The 20,953-nt window shown below is 36.9% G+C and overlaps 5 protein-coding genes and 1 long non-coding RNA gene across 9 annotated transcripts; 2 read left to right on the top strand and 4 right to left on the bottom strand.

Moving 5' to 3' along the window:
- Window positions 1-1,690: 1,690 nt before the first annotated feature.
- LOC148918598 (uncharacterized) lies at window positions 1,691-4,278 on the top strand. The gene is made up of 2 exons (XR_016125121.1): window positions 1,691-2,557; window positions 3,937-4,278. It is a non-coding gene; the product is annotated as an uncharacterized LOC148918598 (long non-coding RNA).
- Window positions 4,279-4,878: 600 nt separating this feature from the next.
- Window positions 4,879-6,871, bottom strand: LOC103325470 (uncharacterized). Its single transcript, XM_008227636.2, has 3 exons — window positions 5,828-6,871; window positions 5,542-5,706; window positions 4,879-5,409 (listed from the first exon to the last, which is right to left on the bottom strand). Exons 1-3 carry the CDS (start codon window positions 6,044-6,046, stop codon window positions 5,140-5,142), a joined length of 654 nt encoding a protein of 217 aa, XP_008225858.2. The 5' UTR covers window positions 6,047-6,871; the 3' UTR covers window positions 4,879-5,139.
- A 137-nt stretch (window positions 6,872-7,008) lies between these two features.
- LOC103325436 (protein NARROW LEAF 1-like) lies at window positions 7,009-12,953 on the bottom strand. Its single transcript, XM_008227596.3, has 7 exons — window positions 12,750-12,953; window positions 12,489-12,623; window positions 11,041-11,550; window positions 10,577-10,720; window positions 9,547-9,787; window positions 8,145-8,645; window positions 7,009-7,971 (listed from the first exon to the last, which is right to left on the bottom strand). The coding sequence occupies exons 3-7, from the start codon at window positions 11,536-11,538 to the stop codon at window positions 7,541-7,543; spliced, it is 1,815 nt and encodes a 604-aa protein (XP_008225818.1). The 5' UTR covers window positions 11,539-11,550; window positions 12,489-12,623; window positions 12,750-12,953; the 3' UTR covers window positions 7,009-7,540.
- Window positions 12,954-14,190: 1,237 nt separating this feature from the next.
- Window positions 14,191-15,113, top strand: LOC103325437 (cytochrome C oxidase biogenesis Cmc1-like protein). 2 transcript variants are annotated; one of them, XM_089047963.1, is made up of 2 exons: window positions 14,191-14,305; window positions 14,570-15,113. In XM_089047963.1, exon 2 carries the CDS (start codon window positions 14,747-14,749, stop codon window positions 15,035-15,037), a length of 291 nt encoding a protein of 96 aa, XP_088904089.1. In that variant the 5' UTR covers window positions 14,191-14,305; window positions 14,570-14,746; the 3' UTR covers window positions 15,038-15,113. The 2 variants fall into 2 exon arrangements, with proteins under 2 accessions (XP_088904089.1, XP_088904088.1); XM_089047962.1 differs by having other exon boundaries at window positions 14,204-14,412.
- A 265-nt stretch (window positions 15,114-15,378) lies between these two features.
- On the bottom strand, window positions 15,379-18,405 carry LOC103325439 (uncharacterized). Of its 2 annotated transcripts, none has more exons than XM_008227600.2 (6): window positions 17,910-18,405; window positions 17,026-17,246; window positions 16,768-16,944; window positions 16,448-16,672; window positions 16,207-16,335; window positions 15,379-15,773 (listed from the first exon to the last, which is right to left on the bottom strand). In XM_008227600.2, the coding sequence occupies exons 2-6, from the start codon at window positions 17,236-17,238 to the stop codon at window positions 15,540-15,542; spliced, it is 978 nt and encodes a 325-aa protein (XP_008225822.2). In that variant the 5' UTR covers window positions 17,239-17,246; window positions 17,910-18,405; the 3' UTR covers window positions 15,379-15,539. The 2 variants fall into 2 exon arrangements, with proteins under 2 accessions (XP_008225822.2, XP_008225823.2); XM_008227601.2 differs by having other exon boundaries at window positions 17,026-17,249.
- Window positions 18,277-20,680, bottom strand: LOC103325438 (Pentatricopeptide repeat (PPR-like) superfamily protein). Of its 2 annotated transcripts, XM_089047959.1 has the most exons (2): window positions 20,403-20,680; window positions 18,277-20,309 (listed from the first exon to the last, which is right to left on the bottom strand). In XM_089047959.1, the coding sequence occupies exons 1-2, from the start codon at window positions 20,622-20,624 to the stop codon at window positions 18,483-18,485; spliced, it is 2,049 nt and encodes a 682-aa protein (XP_088904085.1). In that variant the 5' UTR covers window positions 20,625-20,680; the 3' UTR covers window positions 18,277-18,482. The 2 variants fall into 2 exon arrangements, with proteins under 2 accessions (XP_088904085.1, XP_008225821.2); XM_008227599.2 differs by having other exon boundaries at window positions 18,277-20,679.
- Window positions 20,681-20,953: the final 273 nt, after the last annotated feature.

Below are 20,953 nucleotides of genomic sequence, written 5' to 3' on the forward strand. Positions count from 1 at the left end.
TTTCCACTATGTCCACATACCCAACTTTGAAAATGAAATTTGGCATTGCCATCAACTTTTAAAATGTTTGATTATTAGTAGTTTTATGAAAGAATAAGTTCATAATTTTTTTTTGAGATAAGCGATAATATAAATTACACTGGAGGAGGAATTTCTTACACACGATATGATGATGGATGAGAATAGACAAGATTAAAAAAAACATGCATGATCATGACAACAAAAGACTTGATAAGCATTCTCATGACCTTCAAGTACTTCTCTTTCAAGACATCATCAGCTATGATCACACAAAAATGTGATTATACTGTAATCTACAAAATGACTCTACACCACTACTAATTAAACAGAAGGCTGATCATAAATAATTTATTTTAGACAGAACAAACAAAACCCATCTGCATGCAACAACTAAACCAAAAATATATGAAAATGGCAATAGAGTTTGCAAATAAAATCCTAATTTTGGAATATTTCTTTACTTACAGCCATCACCATACCTACCTTAATTATTTCTTTTGGGGTCTGAAACTTAATGAAATGAAGCTGAAACTTGGACCTAAAATTAAAAAACCAAAAAAATATGTGACCCTATCCATAATAACCACTAATAAAAAGTCTGTGGTGGTCCTTGCCTTTCCATTAGGACCTGTCTGCATGTCATTGTAATTGTCAACCAAGGACAGAGGAACCACCCAAAGCTAAAGACAAAAAGGAGGACACTCTCAACTGATTCCACCAACCTGGCCAATTCATTTCATGCCCTTCATATAAATAATCTTATTGCACAGTATATTTATTGTATTGAAATTGTGTTGCTGTAGCCTGTAGGGACCAGGCAGCGGCTAAGCACATGCATGGTCACAAAGCCTCTTGTTAGCTGCTAGAAATGAAGACTAATTAATCCCAATTTTTTAAAGTCTTTAATTAATTGCTGTGATCAAGATTTTTGTATGGAAATTTGGACTGAAATTTAAAGGGTTTTCTTATAATTTACTGTTTGGCAAGAACTTGCTTTTTTGGAAACTTTTTTTTTATAAAAGGGAAATTCGAACTCGGGTACAGACTGAGAAGTACATCCGTTCTAGCCAACTTCAGTTAGTTCATGTCAGCTGCCTTTCTGGAAACTTAAGCACACTTCATGCAGGCCACAGTTTTGATAGTGATTAAAGTTAAAGAAATCAATTGACAGTAAGGTGAGGTCTACTAATTGTCACCATCCTAAAGAGTTATGGAGAAACAGGAACCATACTTTGAGTAAAAGACACGTCAAATGTAACAATAACAAGGCAAAGCATGCTCAACTTTTCAGACCAAGAAAAAAGCATGCTCAACTTTTGAAGCTTCTCTTTTGGGCCAATTTGTTTGAAACAGAACATCTAATATAATATATATCCCAGTCTCCCAGGTTGTATTAATAAACACTGTAAAATCACCATGAACAATTTGATTAAATTGATCCCTGTATGTAGTCAACTAGGTGAACAAATTTGACATGTTTAGGTATGACTTAGCTAGCAGAACTAAACCAACTCTCTGGGTTTGACTACACAATGGAATTTGTTTTCTCTGAGATTGAAAAATCATCTGGGAGAAGTAAAAAAAAATAGAAGAAGAAGAAAAATAAAAGGGTAATTTATTGGGATTTAATATTATATTTGTAAACAGAACATGGTGGTCCCTTCTTTAAGCTTCAAATTCATTTATAATATACTACTATAACTAATATGTAAATTACTGTGGACACACAGAGAGAGAGAGATGGCAATGGGTCAGGTCAATAGCTGTAAGGAGGACAAAAAAAACCCACAATTAAATACTGACTCTTAATGCTACAGTAGAGCAGGAGAGAGGGAGAGAGAGAGAGAGAGAGAGATAGCTAGAGGTGCATAAAAGCTAGCATTTATGCAGATGAGGGAGGAAGATATAGCTAGAGAGAGCTGTAGGGGGAGAATTGTCACGAGGCTTCTCTTTCTCTTACCTAAAACATGCATGCCTCGAGTGTTTGTGTGCCAGGAGCTTCAGCTGGTTGCTTAAAAAGAGCCTTAATTTCCATCAAAGGCCAAACCTTTATGCAGCGTCTTGCTTCTTTCTTCCCTTGTCTGGTTTTGTTGGTTTGAGAGCTTGAAGCTGCCAGCATGATCTGGTATACTTAACCTATAGCTATATCAGCATCACACTACTAGTAATATATATATATATATATATGTATATATTTTAGATCTTGCAGCACCAAATTATAAATATATATATGTATGGCCAAATAGGTAGAGATTGATTTTTGGATATACAGAACCAGACTTTGGTGGATGCCATCGTTTCTTATAGATCTTGATAATTTCATGTTTTTGAAGAGAAGGGTTTTTAGTCAATTAATTAACCAAGAGAACTGACATCCTGCTAATTACATATATATTTAGTTTAATTACTAGCTAGATATATGTAAGGTTCTTGTACCAGGTCATCTTGCAGCTTCAATCACTCACACCAACAATAGAAAAACTTCTTTACCTAAGGATATATACAAGGTCTCTTCCCAAGCACAGCTTTATTTCAGGTATATACATCATCTCTTCTACAGCAAGCACACACCTTCAGGTCAAAGTTCAAAGCTTGATGAATTCATTACTTGATAACAACTAGCTATACTCTCTCTCTCTCTCTCTCTCTCTCTCTCTCTCTCTCTGTGTTTGGTTATGCCTGCATGTTGGTTTTGGACTATGCTGGTAGAATCTAGAATCAGCATATGCAAGACGGATGAAATAAAAGCTTTGAATGAGACAAGTCTTAATGGCTATGTCGTATTTTGCCTGCAATTTCTTTATTCAGTTTACATCATTGCCCGATTCATTAACTCACAAAATAGTTTTCATATTTGAAGACATAAACCAAAAGAAATTTTAAGGGTGTATATAGGGATGTATTTAATTATGATTCTACCTTGTTAGTGTACCTTTTCATCACATCAATCGAGTCTGGTAGTCAAGAAAAGCTAATAAGTGTACTGTATATCTTATGTTAATATGGACCACTAATTAATCTGATGAATTTACAATGTTATCTTAGTTTCAGAAGCATCATTAATCAGAATCAATATTAGATTCTGTATTTGTAAATAAGTATTATAAAATTACCTAATCGATACGCTAAATTACTAAGTGTAAGTATATGTATGTATACTATTAGGCACTTAACCCAATATTCAATGTGAGATTAGTACTCATAACTTAATTAGGGAAAATGAACCCTTCATTAGATGACTGAGAGTTCATATATACATATGTGTGGTTCTGTCAATGTTTAAGTATCTAAACAAATCACTCAAGCTCTTGAGTGTAGAGGGTCTAATTAATAAGCATAAATAACTTTATTATTAACCTATTAAGCTCTGATTAGCACAACCAACATGGAATTGGTAGACATTTCTCGTTGTACACTAATGTATGCTCTTATGTGTTTTAATTATTACCGGCCGGATTGTTAATAGAAATCTGATGAGCAATGTTTATGTTTCATGTTCATTTTGTGTTTGATTAGTGACAAAGATCACTACTCTTGGCTTTTTAGCCTCAGACAATAATCAGTATTGTACTTAGTTTCATTTCACCACAATGATTTGTTATTAGATGAGTTTTATTATCTGAGCCTTCATTAGGTGTTGACAGTAAAAGTTGTTAATTATTGTGTATATTCAATCATAATTATGAGTACCATCTAAAATATATATGCCTGCCTTTTTATCTTTTGGCACAACTGAACATGTATCTCTTTGCCTAAAATGATTAAGTGGAAATCATGATTATGCCCTTGTCTATCTTCACTGGATTAAATTGATTCTATGATTTAAGTATTAGCATCAAACCATGATCAAATACTAATCTTAACCAAGATTGTGAAAGATTTTGTTCATTAGTCTTTATTTTGTTACTTCAACAGGGAGAAGCTTTCACTACCAAATGGCCTTTCTTTCCAATTGTACTAACATGTATTAGCTTTGTTATGCTTTAATAGGAGATTTCCAAGTTTACCATGTTTATATATTATATTAAGAATCATTTTGAAAAACCTCTAAGAGGTTCATTTTGAAAAACCTCTAAGAGGTTGTAACAAATGTAATTTGATAATGCAAGAACTTCAAATCTATTACCATTTGATTTGATCCAAGCAGTATCTTTCTAGTGACAAAGGAACATCCATTCTCCTTGTCTTTCTTTTTCTTTACTTTTGTGAAAGTTACATCCCTTGGCATATATATAAAACCCAAACATTTTGGTCTGCTACACAAACTCACTGGTTTCTCAGATGATATAGTTAAGATATATATATGGTAGAAAATTTGTTCTTTGAGAAATATTAACTGTAGCTGCAGATTTATATGGAAACTCAGAAAACATGCATGTACAAAAGGGATTGTGGTTATAGGTTAATCTGATGATGGTGGCGCTAAACCTAATTAATATGAATTTTAGTGGTTGTTTCTTTGTGATTTCTGTCAGTAGGATATAGCTTTCATGACATAATTCATGTATGTTAATGTCTGAACTACCATCCAGGAAAGTATGTAAAGAGCTCACTGTGCTATTACTTTAACAAATAAACAAGTTTTATAGGTTGAAGTTTAACCTCAACAACTAAAGCTTTGAAGCCTCAGCCATCAAAGTAAAAAGTACTTTAGGACTTAGACATGAGCCAATCAAAAACTGCTACCTAGAAAAAGTGCTGTGCTCCTATATTTTATATTTATAAATATCCTTGACCCCATTTACTTTTGGACCCAGGGTTTATATTATAAGTTAAAACTCACATCATTTGGGTACAATTAATCAACATCTATCTACTTCAGCACCCTAGTAGCTTGACAAAGAACAAATCAAGCTCTTGCTTTTAACTACCAGATGCTATGAATTAATATGTATCAAATAACATCATGATGGTCAATTATGAGCCTTAAGCCCCAGTAAATGAAAGCTAATTAAAAAATAACAGGAAATTTAAGCAAACTTGTTCCCATCTCCCATCCAATAAAACTAAACTAATATCAGTCTTACATAGAATATGTAGTTGGAAAACCATAGATAGCAATCAGTAATCAGTCATGGACTGATGTTAGCCTCCCTAAAGCATGCACTTGCACCTGAATTAATCATCAGAATCAGCATCCGATTCCTCCGAATTCGAATCAGAATCGCAGGCCTGGGATGACTTGGAAGCCACCTTAATCCAGAGTCCCTCCACCTCTTCTTCCCGTGGTGTGACTTGGAAACATCCTTTGATCCCTTTGATTTGAAAAAGTTCATCATCATCATCATCATCATCATCATCATCAGATTCATCAGCTGAATCACTAAACGCGTAGCTCCCATCTTTGTCCACAGAAAAAGGCCCCAAAAATTCCCCACTGCCATTATCCTGTGTGAAATTTTTATAGACACACATAAGCAAGGGACACATATAGGAATTGAAGATTAGTACACATTTACTAAGAAATTAAAGAAGGAAATTACAAACTGTTATATCAGAAAATCAAGTTATGTATTCTACCTTTCTGCAAATCCACTTAAAATAGAACAGTTTGAGTTTCTCGTGCACATGAAAAGAGCCAATAACCTCTATCTCCATCACAGGCATGTCTTGTCCTTCATCCGTTATTGGTTCCCCTCCCCTTTTCAGAATCCTCAAACCACCATACCCCATGCACTTTGGGCACTACACATATACATACATCAATATATGTGTCCATTATGTCACACTTACACATTATGCTAAGCAAAATCATAGACAGCTATATGTGATGCAAATAAAACTCAAGCACTACACTAGTACTTACAGCTAAGGCTTTATGATATTGGGCATCTTCCATCCTACCTGCACATAAGTATAATGGAAGATAACCAATTTCCAACAGCTCTCTGTTACAATTTTTGCAATCAACTTGGATGTGGTAACAGAGAGAAGGGTTCTCCCATCCATCTTCTGGCTCAACTTGAGTCACTCCATCAAGACTGTCCACCGAAATGTACAGAATGAGCCGGCAAGTCCTCAACATTGTACCTAGTTCCCTTACACACTCACAGTGCAGATCAGAAGCAATAATACTAGTAGAATGTACCTTAATCAACAACTTAACTTGTGACCCCTTTCTCTCTCTCTCATTGAGTTGTTTAAAGCACCACAAAATTTACTATTGTTCAACTTAAGAGCATCACCACCGTTAGAAACAGAGGAGTATATAAGTTTGAGGTTGCTTATAGAGCCTCGTTCTGCTTCTGGTTGGCGTACATTTAATGCAATGCTACGTTAGCATCACATATACAATGGGTGTTGTATTGGTAAAGCCAATATACAGCTAGAAAGAGAAAGTGAAACAGATCAAAAGCTTCACCCAAACTGCCCTGTGCATGATGTAACATGTTATTTTGCCAAATTTGTAATACCATTTAATTTTCTCTTTCCCCTTTCTGGAATTCTTTTCTTTGGGCCTTGCACCAAGAAATGGACTGCAAGGAGTTCTCTAAATGCTTGTACTCAATGCCAAGATGTGTTATGTTCCTGGAAATAGTAACTCCTGTTACACTATTTTCATCTTTAACATCCTGTTCTCATTCCACTTATGTTCTATTTTTCTTAGTTGAAAGTTGAAACTGACCCCCAGTCCATGTCATTTTTTTTTCTTCTTCTTGTTGTATTCTTCAGTGAAAAGGTTAGGTGTGAAGCCCAGTAAAGTTATTTACATCCTTTTATTTCTTTATTCGCATATTTATTTATGGGGTTTAAGATTTACACCAGTTCTTTGGTGGGCATTTGGATTTGCAGTCCTTAGAAGTATCAGATGACTACTTTTGCAATATGGGTATAGAAAGGAGAGACAGTGACAAGGATCACTCCATTTCACCACAATGAAGTGATCACTACTTGAAAGAGTTCTGTAACCACAATTTCTCACAAAAAGAAGTTTTAAAAAAGATGACATAAGAGCATACGTCATTTGAAAATGACACGCAAAACAAATAAGAAATAGTAGAAAATGTCTCATTTGAAGCCGCATTTACAAATATAGCCACAATGTGAGTTCACTTACAGACTATTAGACTTACGAAGATACAAATGGTCTACTCCACCTTGCTCCCTCCTTTTCTACCATAAAAAAGAAACCCTCAATTAGGCTCTGAACAAACTAACGTTGCTAGCCAAAATTAACATTTTACATTCTGTTGGATTCCAATAGCTGCTTATGCTCCCAACTTCAGGAGTGCTAATGCTATAAGTATTTTCACCAAAGTGATACAAATCAAAAGTAAAAATGAAAGCGGGGTACGACCTAAAAATCTCTATAAAACATTGTATGCTCCACATATATGACCTATACTTTTTATCCTTACCAAAATATCCAAGATTCCATATAGCAATTGATGCAGGAGAAGATATGACCCAACAATTACACTCCGGAATAAAGTGTAACGGAGAATTTGAAGCCAAAGTGAAGCAACTCCTTGTATGAAAGTTACTTCAAGAAAAGAGAGTTAATTTACTCATTCCTACTTCATTTGGGTCCTTTAGTGCTAAAGAGAGCGTTGCAGTTTTTTCTTCTCTTCGGTTCTGGCTCACCTAACTGCAACGAAACAGAAATCTCTTCATCAGAGCCATTCCGCAATGCCAAAAGGTTTTTTGATAGTGGGTTTTCCTCTCGATTGCTTTGATTTACTGGAGATCTGCAGGTGGACCTTGGAATGAATTGGTGTTCTACATTCGGAGAAGTTTTAACACCATTTTCTATGTGAAAGTCACCATGAATGAACGGCCGACTCAGTCCCTGACAGGACTCACCTTCAAAAGGAATTTTCTGAAGATTGAAACCCAGATGTCCGAAGTAATCTTCTAGCTTATCTTTAGATGGAGCCCGGATGGCTGTGGATGACTCCACTGTGGAACCAATCCCTGCAGCTGAAGCATTTCGTTGCTCTTGGATTGCAGCTATGTTAAAATGAAGCAGCAGAGGAGTCAGGAAAATATGCTGAACAAAGCCAAATGTCAGCAAAAACATAAGACTTCATCCATCTTTTGAGAGTATGAACACAGTGGTAGACTAAAAACAGCAGAACCAAAAAAGAGGGGAAAAAACATTTGGTTGGTTCAGAAGCACAAACCTTGAAACCCTTCATTGGTTGTTATAAGATCAAGTTCAAGGAGGTCAAGAAGGCGCCCAAGATCAACTCCACTAGTCCAATTTTCAGGTGGTTGGCCAATTTTTAGTTTCAAGCGACCACGGTTAGCTGTTCCACCCCAAATGATCCCAACAGGTCGTGGCTTCTCTCCATTCTGACCAGTCAATAGAATGAGGCTTCCACTATCACCTTCGAGATCAAAACTCTGCCGATTCTCACCAACAACAAGAAAATCAGTAAAGAAACAAATCCCTTTTTCATCATTGTATTCTAGAGCATACGCCATGACGGTTCCAGTAGTCAAGCCTGAACTTCTCCCAACTTTCATCACTTGCCTTCCAATAAGACTGTCGATTGGTGACTGCAAGTCTATGATGTTGACATCACCGATCTCACCTACACCTCTTACAGTCGTAATTACGTTGTTCATGTTGAAATCTTCGGCAAAAGGAATAAAGGCACCATCAGCTCGCACAAATGTTTCTGCAGGGGCACCAAATCATAATGGGCATGTGTAGGGGGTCATAACATAATGAGAAACCCACTAGAACAAATGTGGAGTAACACAAATATGAGAAACTACTCGACAGATCAAACTCAATTCTTGAAGAAAATAACCAGCGAAATCAAGAATATTTCTTAACTGGAAAATAAGATTAACAACATGATGTATTGTTAAGCTTAGTTTCAATGCATCCTATTATGAAAAGTTAAATTTATATTCAATTTCTTAAACGCTATGGGACATGATTTCTTTCCTTCCATTTTGATTTATTTTTTGTTCGATTTTGATGAAAAGTCAAATTTATATTCTATTTCTATTTTCAATACATCACATTATCCAAAAGTTTTAAACTCAAGCACCTCAAGTTGGTCTGCATTCATCATCATCGAACCAATTCAGTGTTAATATCCAGCTGGAAGTATGATGTGCCTTGTATTGTTTGAACCTATTTGTGTCTCCTTAAACTCTTATTAGTTGTCTGCTTCTAGTATCTTGTAATCAATGAGGGAGTGACGATTATGGGGTTAATGTATTGTAGTTACACATTTATTTATAAAACTTATCATAATAAATTAAAGGTAATGATTTCCCCACTCCAATTTTATCCACTTACACTCCTTTTTTAGTTATAAAATGGAGTGTAAGTGGATAAAATTGGAGTGGGGAAATCACCACTCTTAATTAATAGTAATTGTATGTCTCTGCCTTCCGAATACATCAGTTGAAAGTTTTTAATTCTTAGACAATGTAGACACAAACTAAAGTATTTGCCCCTATCCTCTAGAGACACTTTCAAGCTCATAAATAAATACTGCTGACTATTTGCAACCATATCTGTCCATAAGCTTAACAGATAACCGAAATTTGGAACTGCATTACCTGGGTTTGTTCCAGCAAATATGCCATACCAAAGATCATCTGTGATAAAAGATGTCGCCCTCTCCACAGCGCCAAGATACACCCCAGGTCCAAGGCTTGGTGGCAAAGGATGGAACATTTTCTGGTTTGGATAGTCCAAATCAACTGCCACATGCCGATTTGTGAGAAAACCAACCTGTCGATTTCCTGTTCGGCTTTTAACAATAGCACCCAGAGTTCCATAAGTCTCCTGGCTAGCAACCTAAACAAGCAAAAAACAATTAGGTAAACTTAACTAGTTGAGACACAAAGAAATCAATGTATATACAGATCCCATCAATAAATTTGACGTTTAGGGTTTCCTACTATTCCTAAAAGCCTAAAGTGTTGGGATGTAGGCCGACTATTGTTTCTATACTCTAATAATCCCCCTCATGTTGGGCTTCTCCCTAGCACTAGAGAAATCAACACATAAAAATAAACATAAATTGAGAGGTTGCAGCGGCATGGATATGAACTCAAGATCTCTCGCTCTAATACTCTGATATGTTTCATCAGTTTACCATTGTTCCCAATTCAGCTCCTTGAAGTAGATAGGCATATAAGGCGAATTAAAATTCATGTTTATTATTTATTTTGTTAAGTTCAATGAGCAAATTTACCAGCCAAACAAGACCTATCCAAATTTTAAATAAAACTGATTCTGTTTAATACCAAATCCAGCATACCAAAGCATATTTTTAGCTTGTATTCTTATTGTTAGTTGACAAGCTTATCCATGAGAAGATCCAGCCCTAAAGCAACTCATACCATTAAGTAATTAAGAATATGAACCAAACCCGAGTGAAAAAATGATAACTTTATCATTATCTCATCCTTGAATAGTTTTTTATTTGAGTGGTAAAGACCTCAGTAGCACCTAGGCTACGTTCTAGTCTCCATATGGGTTTTCTATCTATATTACTTATCCGCAGCCCAAACTTGGAGATCAAACACCAAATTACCAACACCACAGAAAACAAACAGGACAGCAATTTTCTTCAGAAAATACCTGGGAACCAGAACCAATGCATGGATCACTTCCCCGCAAGCCATCTGCGAGCTCTGTATACAGCTGTTCTTTTGGAGTTGGAGCTGGGGAACCATAATAGGAAAATTCTACAACATCCACATCACACCATACACCTCCTGGCCCCTGCACCATTTTTAATATGCAGAAACCAAACAAAACAATAACCTAGTCAAAGATCAAAATAACCAATTAGCTTTTTTTATTTTATTATTATTTTAAATAACTCACAAGTTTTTAACAAGCCAGTAGTTTATACATTCTCAACGGCTTTTACAAAATTGCATTATTTCAACCAACAGAAAAATACACAAAGCTCATCATTCTGACCAGCCTCGTGATTGAAAGAAAATAACTTAAAACGAACCTCAATAATAATATACAATGGCACAGATAATATAAAATCTAAAAATCAGAATGTAGAAAAAGGACACCAAAATTTCCACCTCAAGGGCAGCAGGTAGACACTGCACATGGCTTAGCCATTGCCTGTGAGCTTTACGGGCAACAAAGACAAGAATGGCTGGAATGTCTGTTAAGACGCCTTTTCGAATCCGAAACCCAATTGCGGTCCCAAGACTAAACCGGCGCAAGATCTTGCTATGGAATGCCCTAATGGTCATCAGCTCAAGTAAGGTTGTAGCCTGCTGCCCTGATGGCAACCGGCCCAAAGTTTCAGGGAGAACGTCCTTCTGAAGATTTCCAAAATAGTTTGCTCTATCTTCTGCTGCATCATTTAACCGACTCAAAGTGGGCCACGAGAAGTAGGCGGCATTGCTCTCAGAGAGCTGACCACTAGATGCAAAAGGCTGGAGGGCCAATGGACTTGATGAAGGAAGATTAGGATGATGACTGCAGTAATTTCTTTCCAAGTCTAAAGCAGACTCCTCAGACTGTGCTGATCCAAAGTGATGAAACCTTAAATCTAATCTGGTCCTGTCCATCTTCCAGCTCTCCTACGTGATATAAATACATCTCTCAGGAGATCCATATTTATGGTTAAGAAGTACAAAATCCTAAAATATAACCTACAAATTCATTCTTCTTCTTGTTCAGCCTTTAAAAATAACTTAACTTAAAGGAGTTTAGACTTAAAAACACAGAAGCACTGCATTACAAAACAAATTTGAAAAGAACCAAAAAGGTAGACAAGAAGGGCAGAAAGAAATAAAGAACGGGCAACAAGGAAAAGATAAAATTAATCTAATCTGAAATGAACTCCTAAGAGGTGCAGAAAAAATATAGAGTACAATAAATTAAAATTAAAAGGTGGAATGTTGAATATTAACAAGAGGACAAGCTCTTTTGGCACAGATTGTATATAGAGAGCACAGGAGCTCTCTAACTTCTTGTCTCAGAGGAGACACTAACATAAGCTGTCATTTAACCAAAAATTTCATTTTGGATACATTTAATCATGCCAAGCATACGAAAGAGCTATGAAATTCAATCTTTGGCCTCCATCATGTTTGAAAATGCATCCAGAAAACTAAAAAACAAGCATTTTATAAATATTAGCTGCTCCTCTGTTACAAAGCTCAAGAAGGCTTGCAAACTCTTCAAAATGTATCTGGGGAAATGAATCCCACAGTAAATATTGGAACTTCAAGAAAATTCATGGATGCACGACAAGAAATAACACACAAAATTAAAGCAAAAAAGGGAAAATGAGAGATAAGACTGAACCCAGAAAGCACAACGCCCCAAATTCATGAAATAGGTAGACGTAAAATGAGCAAATGGTCCTAGATTGTTAGGATTGTTCATAATGAGGGAAGAGACTGAACCCGGAAAGCACAACACCCCAAATTCACACTTTGCGCAGAACCCAGATAGAATTTATGAACACCAAAAATATGAACAAAGTTAAAGGCATAACTCAGAGAGAACTCACTGATCACTAATGGTGGAGCTGTGGAGGGCTCAAAGCAAAGCCCCTTGAAGACTTTCATGCCCTAGTAAAGATTTTCCCGCAAACCCATCATCTAAAAGATCAAGATTGTGTGCTACAATCACTTCATCATAGAATCTAATTACCATCCAGCACAAAGATTAGTATTGTATGTGTGCAAAGAGAAAAAGTGACAAGAGTGAGGAAAAGAACATCTATATTTAGAAAGAGAGCTTTAAAGTTTAGAGAATGAGAAGGTTATACTTTCCATGCTACTTTGGAGAGAAAGACCATATAATATCTAGTATCTGGTATTTGTTTTATAAAAATACAAAGAACCATTTAGGAGTATTTGTTTATACCACCCTTTTTTCCTTTTCCTTTTTTTTTTTTCTTTTTCTTTGCCCTTTTTGCACCTCATCACATTTCTTGGTGGGAAGTTTTAATGGAGGAGAGATTGGCAGAGAGCAAATTGATTTTCTTGGATGCCATTGATATTTTAATTTGGTGGTGGGGATTAGGGTCCCATCCATATTTGCTCCCCAAAAGTAGCACATTCTTCATCCTAATAATTCAATTCCCATCTAGCTATAGGTTAGAGTGACCAAATTTTATTTTTTCATTTTGGTGGTCTTCTTGCATTCTCTTCAGGAATTGTAATATAGATCCTTGCTTAATTCATTTGGGTTTAAATGTTTTTAAGCTATAGTTAATCAAATGTTTGATAGAAAATTAGACATACACTAGGGAATGATTAGATGTGGGGTATGAGGGAGAGAGTTGGAGACAAACACTTGTGTCCCTCTAATATAATTATAACTTCTCTGCCTTAATGGGTTTTATCTTAATAGTGAAATTTCTCAGAGCTCTCTCTCTCTCTCTTACATCATGTGGTACTGCCATTATTCTTCTTTGCAAAGGCTATCTAGTAGACCTTGCTAAAGAAAATTGTCTTTCTAGAAGTTAGACTCTCTCTCTCTCTCTCTCTCTCTCTCTCTCTCTCCATCCAATCAGATATCCCTTGCATTATCTTCAACTTTTAGCTCACACATTATCTTCTTCATTCATCTTCTAATTATCATACAATGATAATAATTATCAGTCTCCTCTCATTAAACTATCCACACAAATTGAGATTGCTTATACTAACAATAGTACTTCCAATATAAGTGATAGTGATACAAACTGATGTATTAATTCTATAACATTTCAGACTTATAGATGAACAAGCTAACAAGCCAGCAATCACTTTTAGCCTGCCAAGACTATTTGCTTGGGACCCTTTATAATTGGAAGATTGCAACTTTGGATATGTAAGCTTTTTTGTCATGTATATATTTGTAGTCTACAATTGACAAGGATAAATTTGCCCAGCTAGCTCAAGCATGAGACTGTTTATGAGAGAAGAATCAAAAGACTCCAACAAGGAAATTTCAACAATGCAATTATTGGATCACTGTCCACAATATGGGTTCCACCACAATGATCTTGTTCTTTTAAAAAGGAATTTTGATTTTGTAGGAGCACTCACACAAGTGTCCTTGAGTCCTTCACTCTAAATTTTTCTTTTTTCTTCCCCCCAGCCTTTTTTTTTTTTTTGTCTTTTGTTTTTGCATAATAGGCCCATTTCCTGTTTCAAAAAGTGACTCAACTCTTTAAAAAACTAAATAGAAAAAAGACAAAACAAAAATAAAAACAGGCTGCAGCTTCAAATTTTGCCCGAGTGGATTGAAGAAGCAGATCCCACGAGAGATAAGAAAAGGTGCTCTGACAATTCTATTTCTTCCCTTGGCATTAGGCCTCTGCATGGGACATAATTTGTGAGTAAAGCTTCCTCAAAAGCCTACTTCTTTTTTTGTGTCTTTGTTCAAAAGAGGCCTAAAGTAAAAAGAATGTCGAGAACGAGACTCACATTGCGAATGTAAGGGTAAATGCTCTACCAGTGAAGCTATAAATCCCGCAAAGTAGAAAAGCTTTACATCTCTACCATCCTCCAACTTACATGCCTAAAACCTAATTTATATCAAATTTTAATTATTATTATTTTTTGTTGGGGAAAATCAATAACATGCTTTGATATGCAGTTTGGGTCTGATTTTCTTTTTGGGTGAACATTAATGGCGGCCCATAAGATAGCCCACCAGGCCAAGTGACGAGCTAAGCCCACAACAAAATTCACACATCAAAGCGCGAATTTCGCACCGCAAACCGCAGCTCAAAAAGCTGCAGAGCAGAGGAGAAGACGAACGAAAAAACGGACGATGTCTGAAGAGAAGCAACCGGCGATGACGAAATGCGATCGGCTGCAAAGCGCTTTGATGGATTGCCACAGGCGGATTGGGCCGGGTCTGGCTCGCGAGGCGGCTTGCCGGCACTTGAACCGGGGTTTGGCGGAGTGCCTGGTGTCGGTGGCGTGCCCGGAGGAGTGGGAAGCGGTTCGGAGCCTGTGCGGTAGTGGAGGAACGAGTCTGAAGCGGTCGCAGTGCCAAGAGGCTCAGCTCTCGCTCTCAGTCTGCCTCTCCTCTCACCAACACCAGCCAAATACAGAATAGAAGATATATATATTTTTTTAACTTTTTATTTTGTTAATAATTAGGATGCATAATACAAAAATGTAATTTTGATGGATGACGCTTTTATTTTCGTTTTGTGATTGGTTCATTGGATTAAGCTCACACAGTATATCAAAGTTCGTGTTAATAATACAACGTTTTGAATAAACAAGGTTACACGTAAATGTTCATTGCCTTGTAATAATCAAGTGGTTAAATGAATTTCTATTTGGCCTAAATTTTGCAGAAATGACTTTTGAATGATTTCGGAGTGAAATCGCACTGTGGAGTAGGCAACAACATAAAATTAATGCCATATTAACTTTCTAACCGATTAGCACTTCGCGTAAAATCTGATAACGCACTCCTTAAGATTGGCAATCAAGAGTTTAACATAATGGCACAAGACAGATGGTCCGACAAACGAGCTTTACAAATAGATGAAAACACACAACCTCAGCCCACAAATGAAAATGATATCTGTATGCAGTTTATACAAAACTTAGGTAGAAAACTTGTCTCTGTCGTGAGGAGAAGAAAAGTCGATATCTGGTCCGCTGGGAATTATGCCAAATGGATTGATGGAGGGATGGCTTCCATAATAGTGTCGTTTTATGTGATCTATGTTGACGGTGCTGCTCATCCCAGGAACTTGGAAAATTTCTTTGGTGTAGTTAAACAAATTTGGGTACTCTCGTAGTAATTTCTTGTTGCACTTGAAGTGCACTGCATAAACCTGCAATCAATAACAAAAACAACATAAAAAATTGAATTGTTTAGACAGTGGAACCATGTGATGTGACATAAGTTTCATGCTAAAAAAAGCCTAACCGAAAAAAACAAGATGTTAGCTAAGCAAAAATATCACGTTACGGAATCTTGACAAAATAAAATACAACCTATAAGTGAGTGGTTCCGTTATTAATAAGAAATCACAATGAGCTAAAGAAAATCCCAATCCAAGGGAAAAGAAAAGTTTTTGAAGAATGAAGAAGTAATATCCTAATGAAAAATCTGATATGCTTTGGATTTTGTTAGAAACAAAATCTTGCATTTCTAGCATGGTTCTTGGTTCTCTTCAAACAGAACAATCATATTAGACTGAAAATAATTAAATTGGCAAAATTTCTGACAGGCATAAATTCTTGATTGAGGGGAAATATCAGTACCTCATCAAATCTTATAATAGTGACAAACAACCGAATATCTGCTTCAGACAATGTGTTCCCACACAAGTATCGTTGCTTGCTCAGTATCTCCTCGCATTTGTCTAAAGCTTCGTACAACTGTTTCACAGCCTGAAGCAAAAAATATCAACCAACGTGTTTGATGAGGCACAGATAGTCCTTAAAGAGAACATAAACTCCAGAACTTCCATAGTCAAAACTAATCAGAGCATGCAAAATATACCTCATCATAAGGCTCTTGCTTCCTTGCAAACCCACATTTATAGACGCCATTATTTATCTTGTTATATATCCATTCATTAGTCTGATCAATTTGGGATTGCAAGTGAGGAGGATACAAGTCCAAAGCTGCGTTTTCTGCTATATCGTTGAATTCGGTATTGAACATGCGAATAATCTCTGCACTCTCGTTACTGACAATTGTTTTGAGTCTTTTATCCCATAGAACCTACCAAAGCGAAAAGGTCAGTCATTTGGTTTAACAAAAGCAAAAGGAAAAGAAAGATAAAACATGAAAAGGCCACTTAATATGAGTGAACATACTGGAACTGTGTACTTTCCAGTATAGTTGGTGCTTGCAAGCTCATAAAGTTCTCTAATACTTTTTGCTCCATTCAAAGGGTCAGGTTCAGCTCCTGCTAGCTCTGTATCAGAAGCAGGAAAAACCCACCCCATATGCTCATCACTTTCTTTTGTTCTTTCCCATATGGGTTTGACTGACTGAGCAAAACAACAAACACACAAGGTCAGTTTGGCTCTTACAAGGTGAATCTAATATGTGAAACAACCTAATAGAGTTACCGTAAAGCTGATGGCTTTCTCAAGTCCTTTAATTTTCAAGTATGCAAGGCACCTGGAAGCCCAAGGGCAAGCATATGATATATACAGATGATATCTTCCAGGTTCTGCTGGAAACTGCGAATTTGGGTCCCGTGAAATGAAGTTACGGAATACAGAAGCAGTTCTCACAAATGCACCAGATAGTGAGGTCTCATCTAATGCAGATCGAGCCATTTGATAGTCTGCTGAAGAATCAACAAATGCAACAATTAGTTTTATTCCCTATATTTGATCAATTATATATGACCTCAAGGATATTTCATCCAATGGTTCTAAGAGACTAAAAAAGTACAAAACATTTCCACCCTTTGTGTATATTTCATCCAATACTGAACAAACAGGGGATCAAATTCCCAATCAAAGGCCGGTTGAATGGATTGAAAGGAAATCTATTTAATGAAAGTTATAACATTTTCTTCAATTCAGCTAGAACTAAATATAACTAGAAAATCAAATCTTGATTAAAAATTTAGAACTGAAAGGAAATTTTCAAGCTGACTAATGGACCGTTGGATGAGTCTAAAGCCAGGCTTTGTTATCTGGGTAGTTTAACGGATAATCTATTTAACAATTCTTAGTTTCTTACCCACTGGATTATTGTTTTTGAAAATTCTCCAACCAACCAAATTCATTGTTTTCCACTGTACAGATAGTTCAACAATTCACAATAACCAAATAAATCAAATTAAGAAAAGCACCAGACAAACAATTATAACAATAGAAATCCAGCTGAAGCAAAAGCAACACAATAACAAAATGAAAATTTTCAAACGAAATTCAGTAGCTTTCTTGCCATTCAGAATTGGAAAAATGAGGAACAGCGAAAACTGTTAAAAATAAGTTACCTTCAAGGGGATCTGAGGGAGAGACTGGGGGAAGAGAGTAAATGAGAGGTTGTGGAGGTCCGACCCAGGGATACAAATACTCTTTTCTTCTTCTTCTTTTTTCTTTTTAAATATTGAAAGTGGTACAAATAGTCTAAACAGACAGATAATCAATTACGTCATTTTGACACTCATCCTGTTCTTTTTGTTTGTAAATGGTAGGATCACACGTGCATTGCACGTGGGCCTCCGCCACATGCGGAATTCCTTCAAGCAATTTATTTGATTATAAGGGATATAAAGAAAATATAACCCTACTCCAACTTAACTCATCAAGAGATATCCAACAAGATTGCATGGCAGAAATATCCCCCCACTTCAATTACAGTTGGAATATTAACTGTTATGAAATTGCAGTTTTGAGTTACAACAAAGCTCCTCAAAGCACAAAAAGAATCACTGGCTTAGCGTGCTGGTTGCTCACCAATGAAAGGTACATAAAGACTCGAGCCCTTTTGAAGACAGTCATGGCACCTGCTGCACAAGTTCAAGACCAGCAAATTATGTGAGCCATTTTTCAGTATATTGCAGCTGCTAGCCAATTCCTTTAGAGATCCTCTCAGTCAAATCCAAAACAAGAGCATACTTGTTGCTCTCATAGCATGCAGCCTTAAACGCCGCCAATGTCACACGATCCACATTCTGATCCTTGTCCACTAATTTATGAAAGAACAACGCCCCGATGCCCACTTTCTTCTCGCTACAAAGCTTCCTCACCAATGTATTCACCGTGCGGATCCAGAGCTTCTTCTCTAGCCTTTCCAATAAAACCATAGCAGCTGCAGAGTCATCTTTTTTGCAGTACTTGTAAGCTAATGTCAACCTAGTAACTTCACAGGGCGACAGCCCTTTGTCCATCATGGTATCATATAACCTACGAGCCTCGTCCAATTTCTCCTCCTTGCAGAGCCCGCTTATTAGAGCACCATACGTAAAACTATCTGGGGCACAACCATGGTCACCCATCCTATAGAAAAACTTAACAGCCAAGGCAATATTTTCATCCCGACAGTAGCCGCATATCATTGAAGTATAGGTTTCCTTGGTGGGAATCAAACCAAGCCTTAAAGATAACTCAAAAAATTTCTCGCTTTCTTTCATTTTCTTTTGCCTACAGAAGGCAGCAATCAAAGTGGTATATGAATGCATATCAGGCTGCAAACCAACCTTGAGCATCTTGTTAAAAAACACCAAGGCCCCGTTAATATCACCCCTTTTGCAGTGCTCAGATATGAAAATAGTATACGTGACCCTGTCAGCTTCCAATCCTCGGCGAAAGCCCTTCTTAATCAATTTATATGCCTCCTGAACCCTCCCCTTTTTACAGAGGCTGTCAAAAACTGCATTGTATGTACAGATATTAGGAGCGAATCCTTCTTTTCCCATTATATCCATCAATTCATATGCTCTATCAAAATTCCCAGCTTTGCAATGCCCAGAAACGAGAGTAGTATACGTATTGGTGTTAGGAACTAATCCTTGTTCTTTCATTCTGCTCAATAACATCTCTGCACGGCTCATTTTGTCTTCTTCGCAATATCCACGGATCATGGCAGTATATGTATGTACATTTGGCTTGTAATTATCGCTCCGGACAAGCTTAAGAAACAGCCTGAATGCCCTTTCAGTCCAACCTTTCTTGCAGAGCCCATCAATCAAAGCTGTATGTGTATACACATTAGGCTTCCAACCTTTCCTAACCATTTCCTCCAACATTTCAAATGCTTGTTTAATGCTGCCCCTCTGGCACAACCCATGAATCAAAGATGTGAAATTAATCAAATTTGGCTTCACACCCATCCGAATCATCTTATCAAAGCACCAAGACGCTCGACTTACAAGACTCTTTTCGCAAAACAGACTTATAATCAAAGTAAACGTAGCATTATCCAAAACAAAGCCTCTCTCAAGCATCTTACTCAACCACCTATCCACCTCCAAAACTCTGCTGTTCCTACAATACCCAACAACCATAGACTTATAGCTCAAAGAATCAGGCGACACCCCTCTCACGCACATTTCCTCAAACAAATTCTCTGCATACTCAACCAAACCCAAGTCACAGGCAATCCCAAGAACACAATTCAACGTCCGAGTACTCAACATAAGCCCTTGGTTTTGCATCTCAAAGACCATATCGGCAGCCTCCTTCAATCTCTCAATCTCAGCAAAATTCCTCACCATACAATGAACCACTTCATGGGCTCTCTCCAAATTACCATTCCCAAATAAAGACATTGCACAAAATATATAAAGCCGCATAAAATACCGAAATTTGGGAAACCCAATTGCCCAATAGAAGAAACTCAAGGCTACCATGGAACCAGCCTCTTCAGCCAGTGAAGCAACAACAGAAATAGCCTGTTCATGAGTCAAAGAATCAACATTTAAGTCAAGGTTGAGCTTGGGAGGTGATGATCTCGGATGGGTTTGTGGGGAATAGGACTGACATACCAATGCACAGATTGTTCTGACAAGAGACTGAGATTGGGAAGAGCTGGAGCTGGAGGTGGTGGTGGTGATGGTAGTTGTGGAGTATGGGTCATCATAATGAGTGTAGGAAGAGACTGTTCTGAGAGAGAAGAGGGTGTAGAAGAGAGAAATGGGGTTTGAAGTAGGCGATAATAGCTTCCGTTGGAGTTCATGACTTCTTCTGAGAATTCGAAGAGAAACCATGAAAGTAAAAGAGGCTCACAGAGGCTTCTCAGTCAGTTCGACTGGTCTCCACTGTATCGTACCTTGGCTTCAAGAACTTTATTTTTCCGATTTATATTTGGGTTGTTTAATGTTTTAGAGCAAAATGGGCCGGCCCAGGCCAAATTATAAATATAGGGCTTTTTTCGTTTCTTGGGTTACAGAATCTGCAGCACATAAGGGGTTTTGGCAGCACGACGTTTTATGAACATATTTCTAGCAATTAAACTTTCTTTTATTTTATGGCTGCAATTGAATGTTAGGATTTTATGAATCTCATGTTATTAGTGTAGTATTGTTTACCATTCACT

Source organism: Prunus mume, linkage group LG3, assembly GCF_029339155.1.
Source record: "Prunus mume cultivar Tortuosa linkage group LG3, ASM2933915v1, whole genome shotgun sequence".
NCBI classification, from domain to species: domain Eukaryota; kingdom Viridiplantae; phylum Streptophyta; class Magnoliopsida; order Rosales; family Rosaceae; genus Prunus; species Prunus mume.

Bases quoted from the DNA above. Each gene is read 5' to 3' on its own strand.
- LOC103325438 (XM_008227599.2), bottom strand. From the start codon at position 20,624: ATGGTTTCTCTTCGAATTCTCAGAAGAAGTCATGAACTCCAACGGAAG.
- LOC103325470 (XM_008227636.2), bottom strand. From the start codon at position 6,046: ATGTTGAGGACTTGCCGGCTCATTCTGTACATTTCGGTGGACAGTCTT. The intron at 5,707-5,827 runs GTAAGTACTAGT...GTATATGTGTAG, and splicing joins AATATCATAAAGCCTTAGCT to TGCCCAAAGTGCATGGGGTA. The intron at 5,410-5,541 runs GTAGAATACATA...AATTTCACACAG, and splicing joins TTAAGTGGATTTGCAGAAAG to GATAATGGCAGTGGGGAATT.
- LOC103325439 (XM_008227600.2), bottom strand. From the start codon at position 17,238: ATGGCTCGATCTGCATTAGATGAGACCTCACTATCTGGTGCATTTGTG. The intron at 16,945-17,025 runs GTAACTCTATTA...TGTTTTGCTCAG, and splicing joins AGAAAGCCATCAGCTTTACG to TCAGTCAAACCCATATGGGA. The intron at 16,673-16,767 runs GTATGTTCACTC...TCGCTTTGGTAG, and splicing joins CTGGAAAGTACACAGTTCCA to GTTCTATGGGATAAAAGACT.
- LOC103325437 (XM_089047963.1), top strand. From the start codon at position 14,747: ATGTCTGAAGAGAAGCAACCGGCGATGACGAAATGCGATCGGCTGCAA.
- LOC103325436 (XM_008227596.3), bottom strand. From the start codon at position 11,538: ATGGACAGGACCAGATTAGATTTAAGGTTTCATCACTTTGGATCAGCA. The intron at 8,646-9,546 runs GTAATGCAGTTC...GTGCCCCTGCAG, and splicing joins ATTTGCTGGAACAAACCCAG to AAACATTTGTGCGAGCTGAT. The intron at 7,972-8,144 runs GTTTGTGCTTCT...ATTTTAACATAG, and splicing joins AACCAATGAAGGGTTTCAAG to CTGCAATCCAAGAGCAACGA.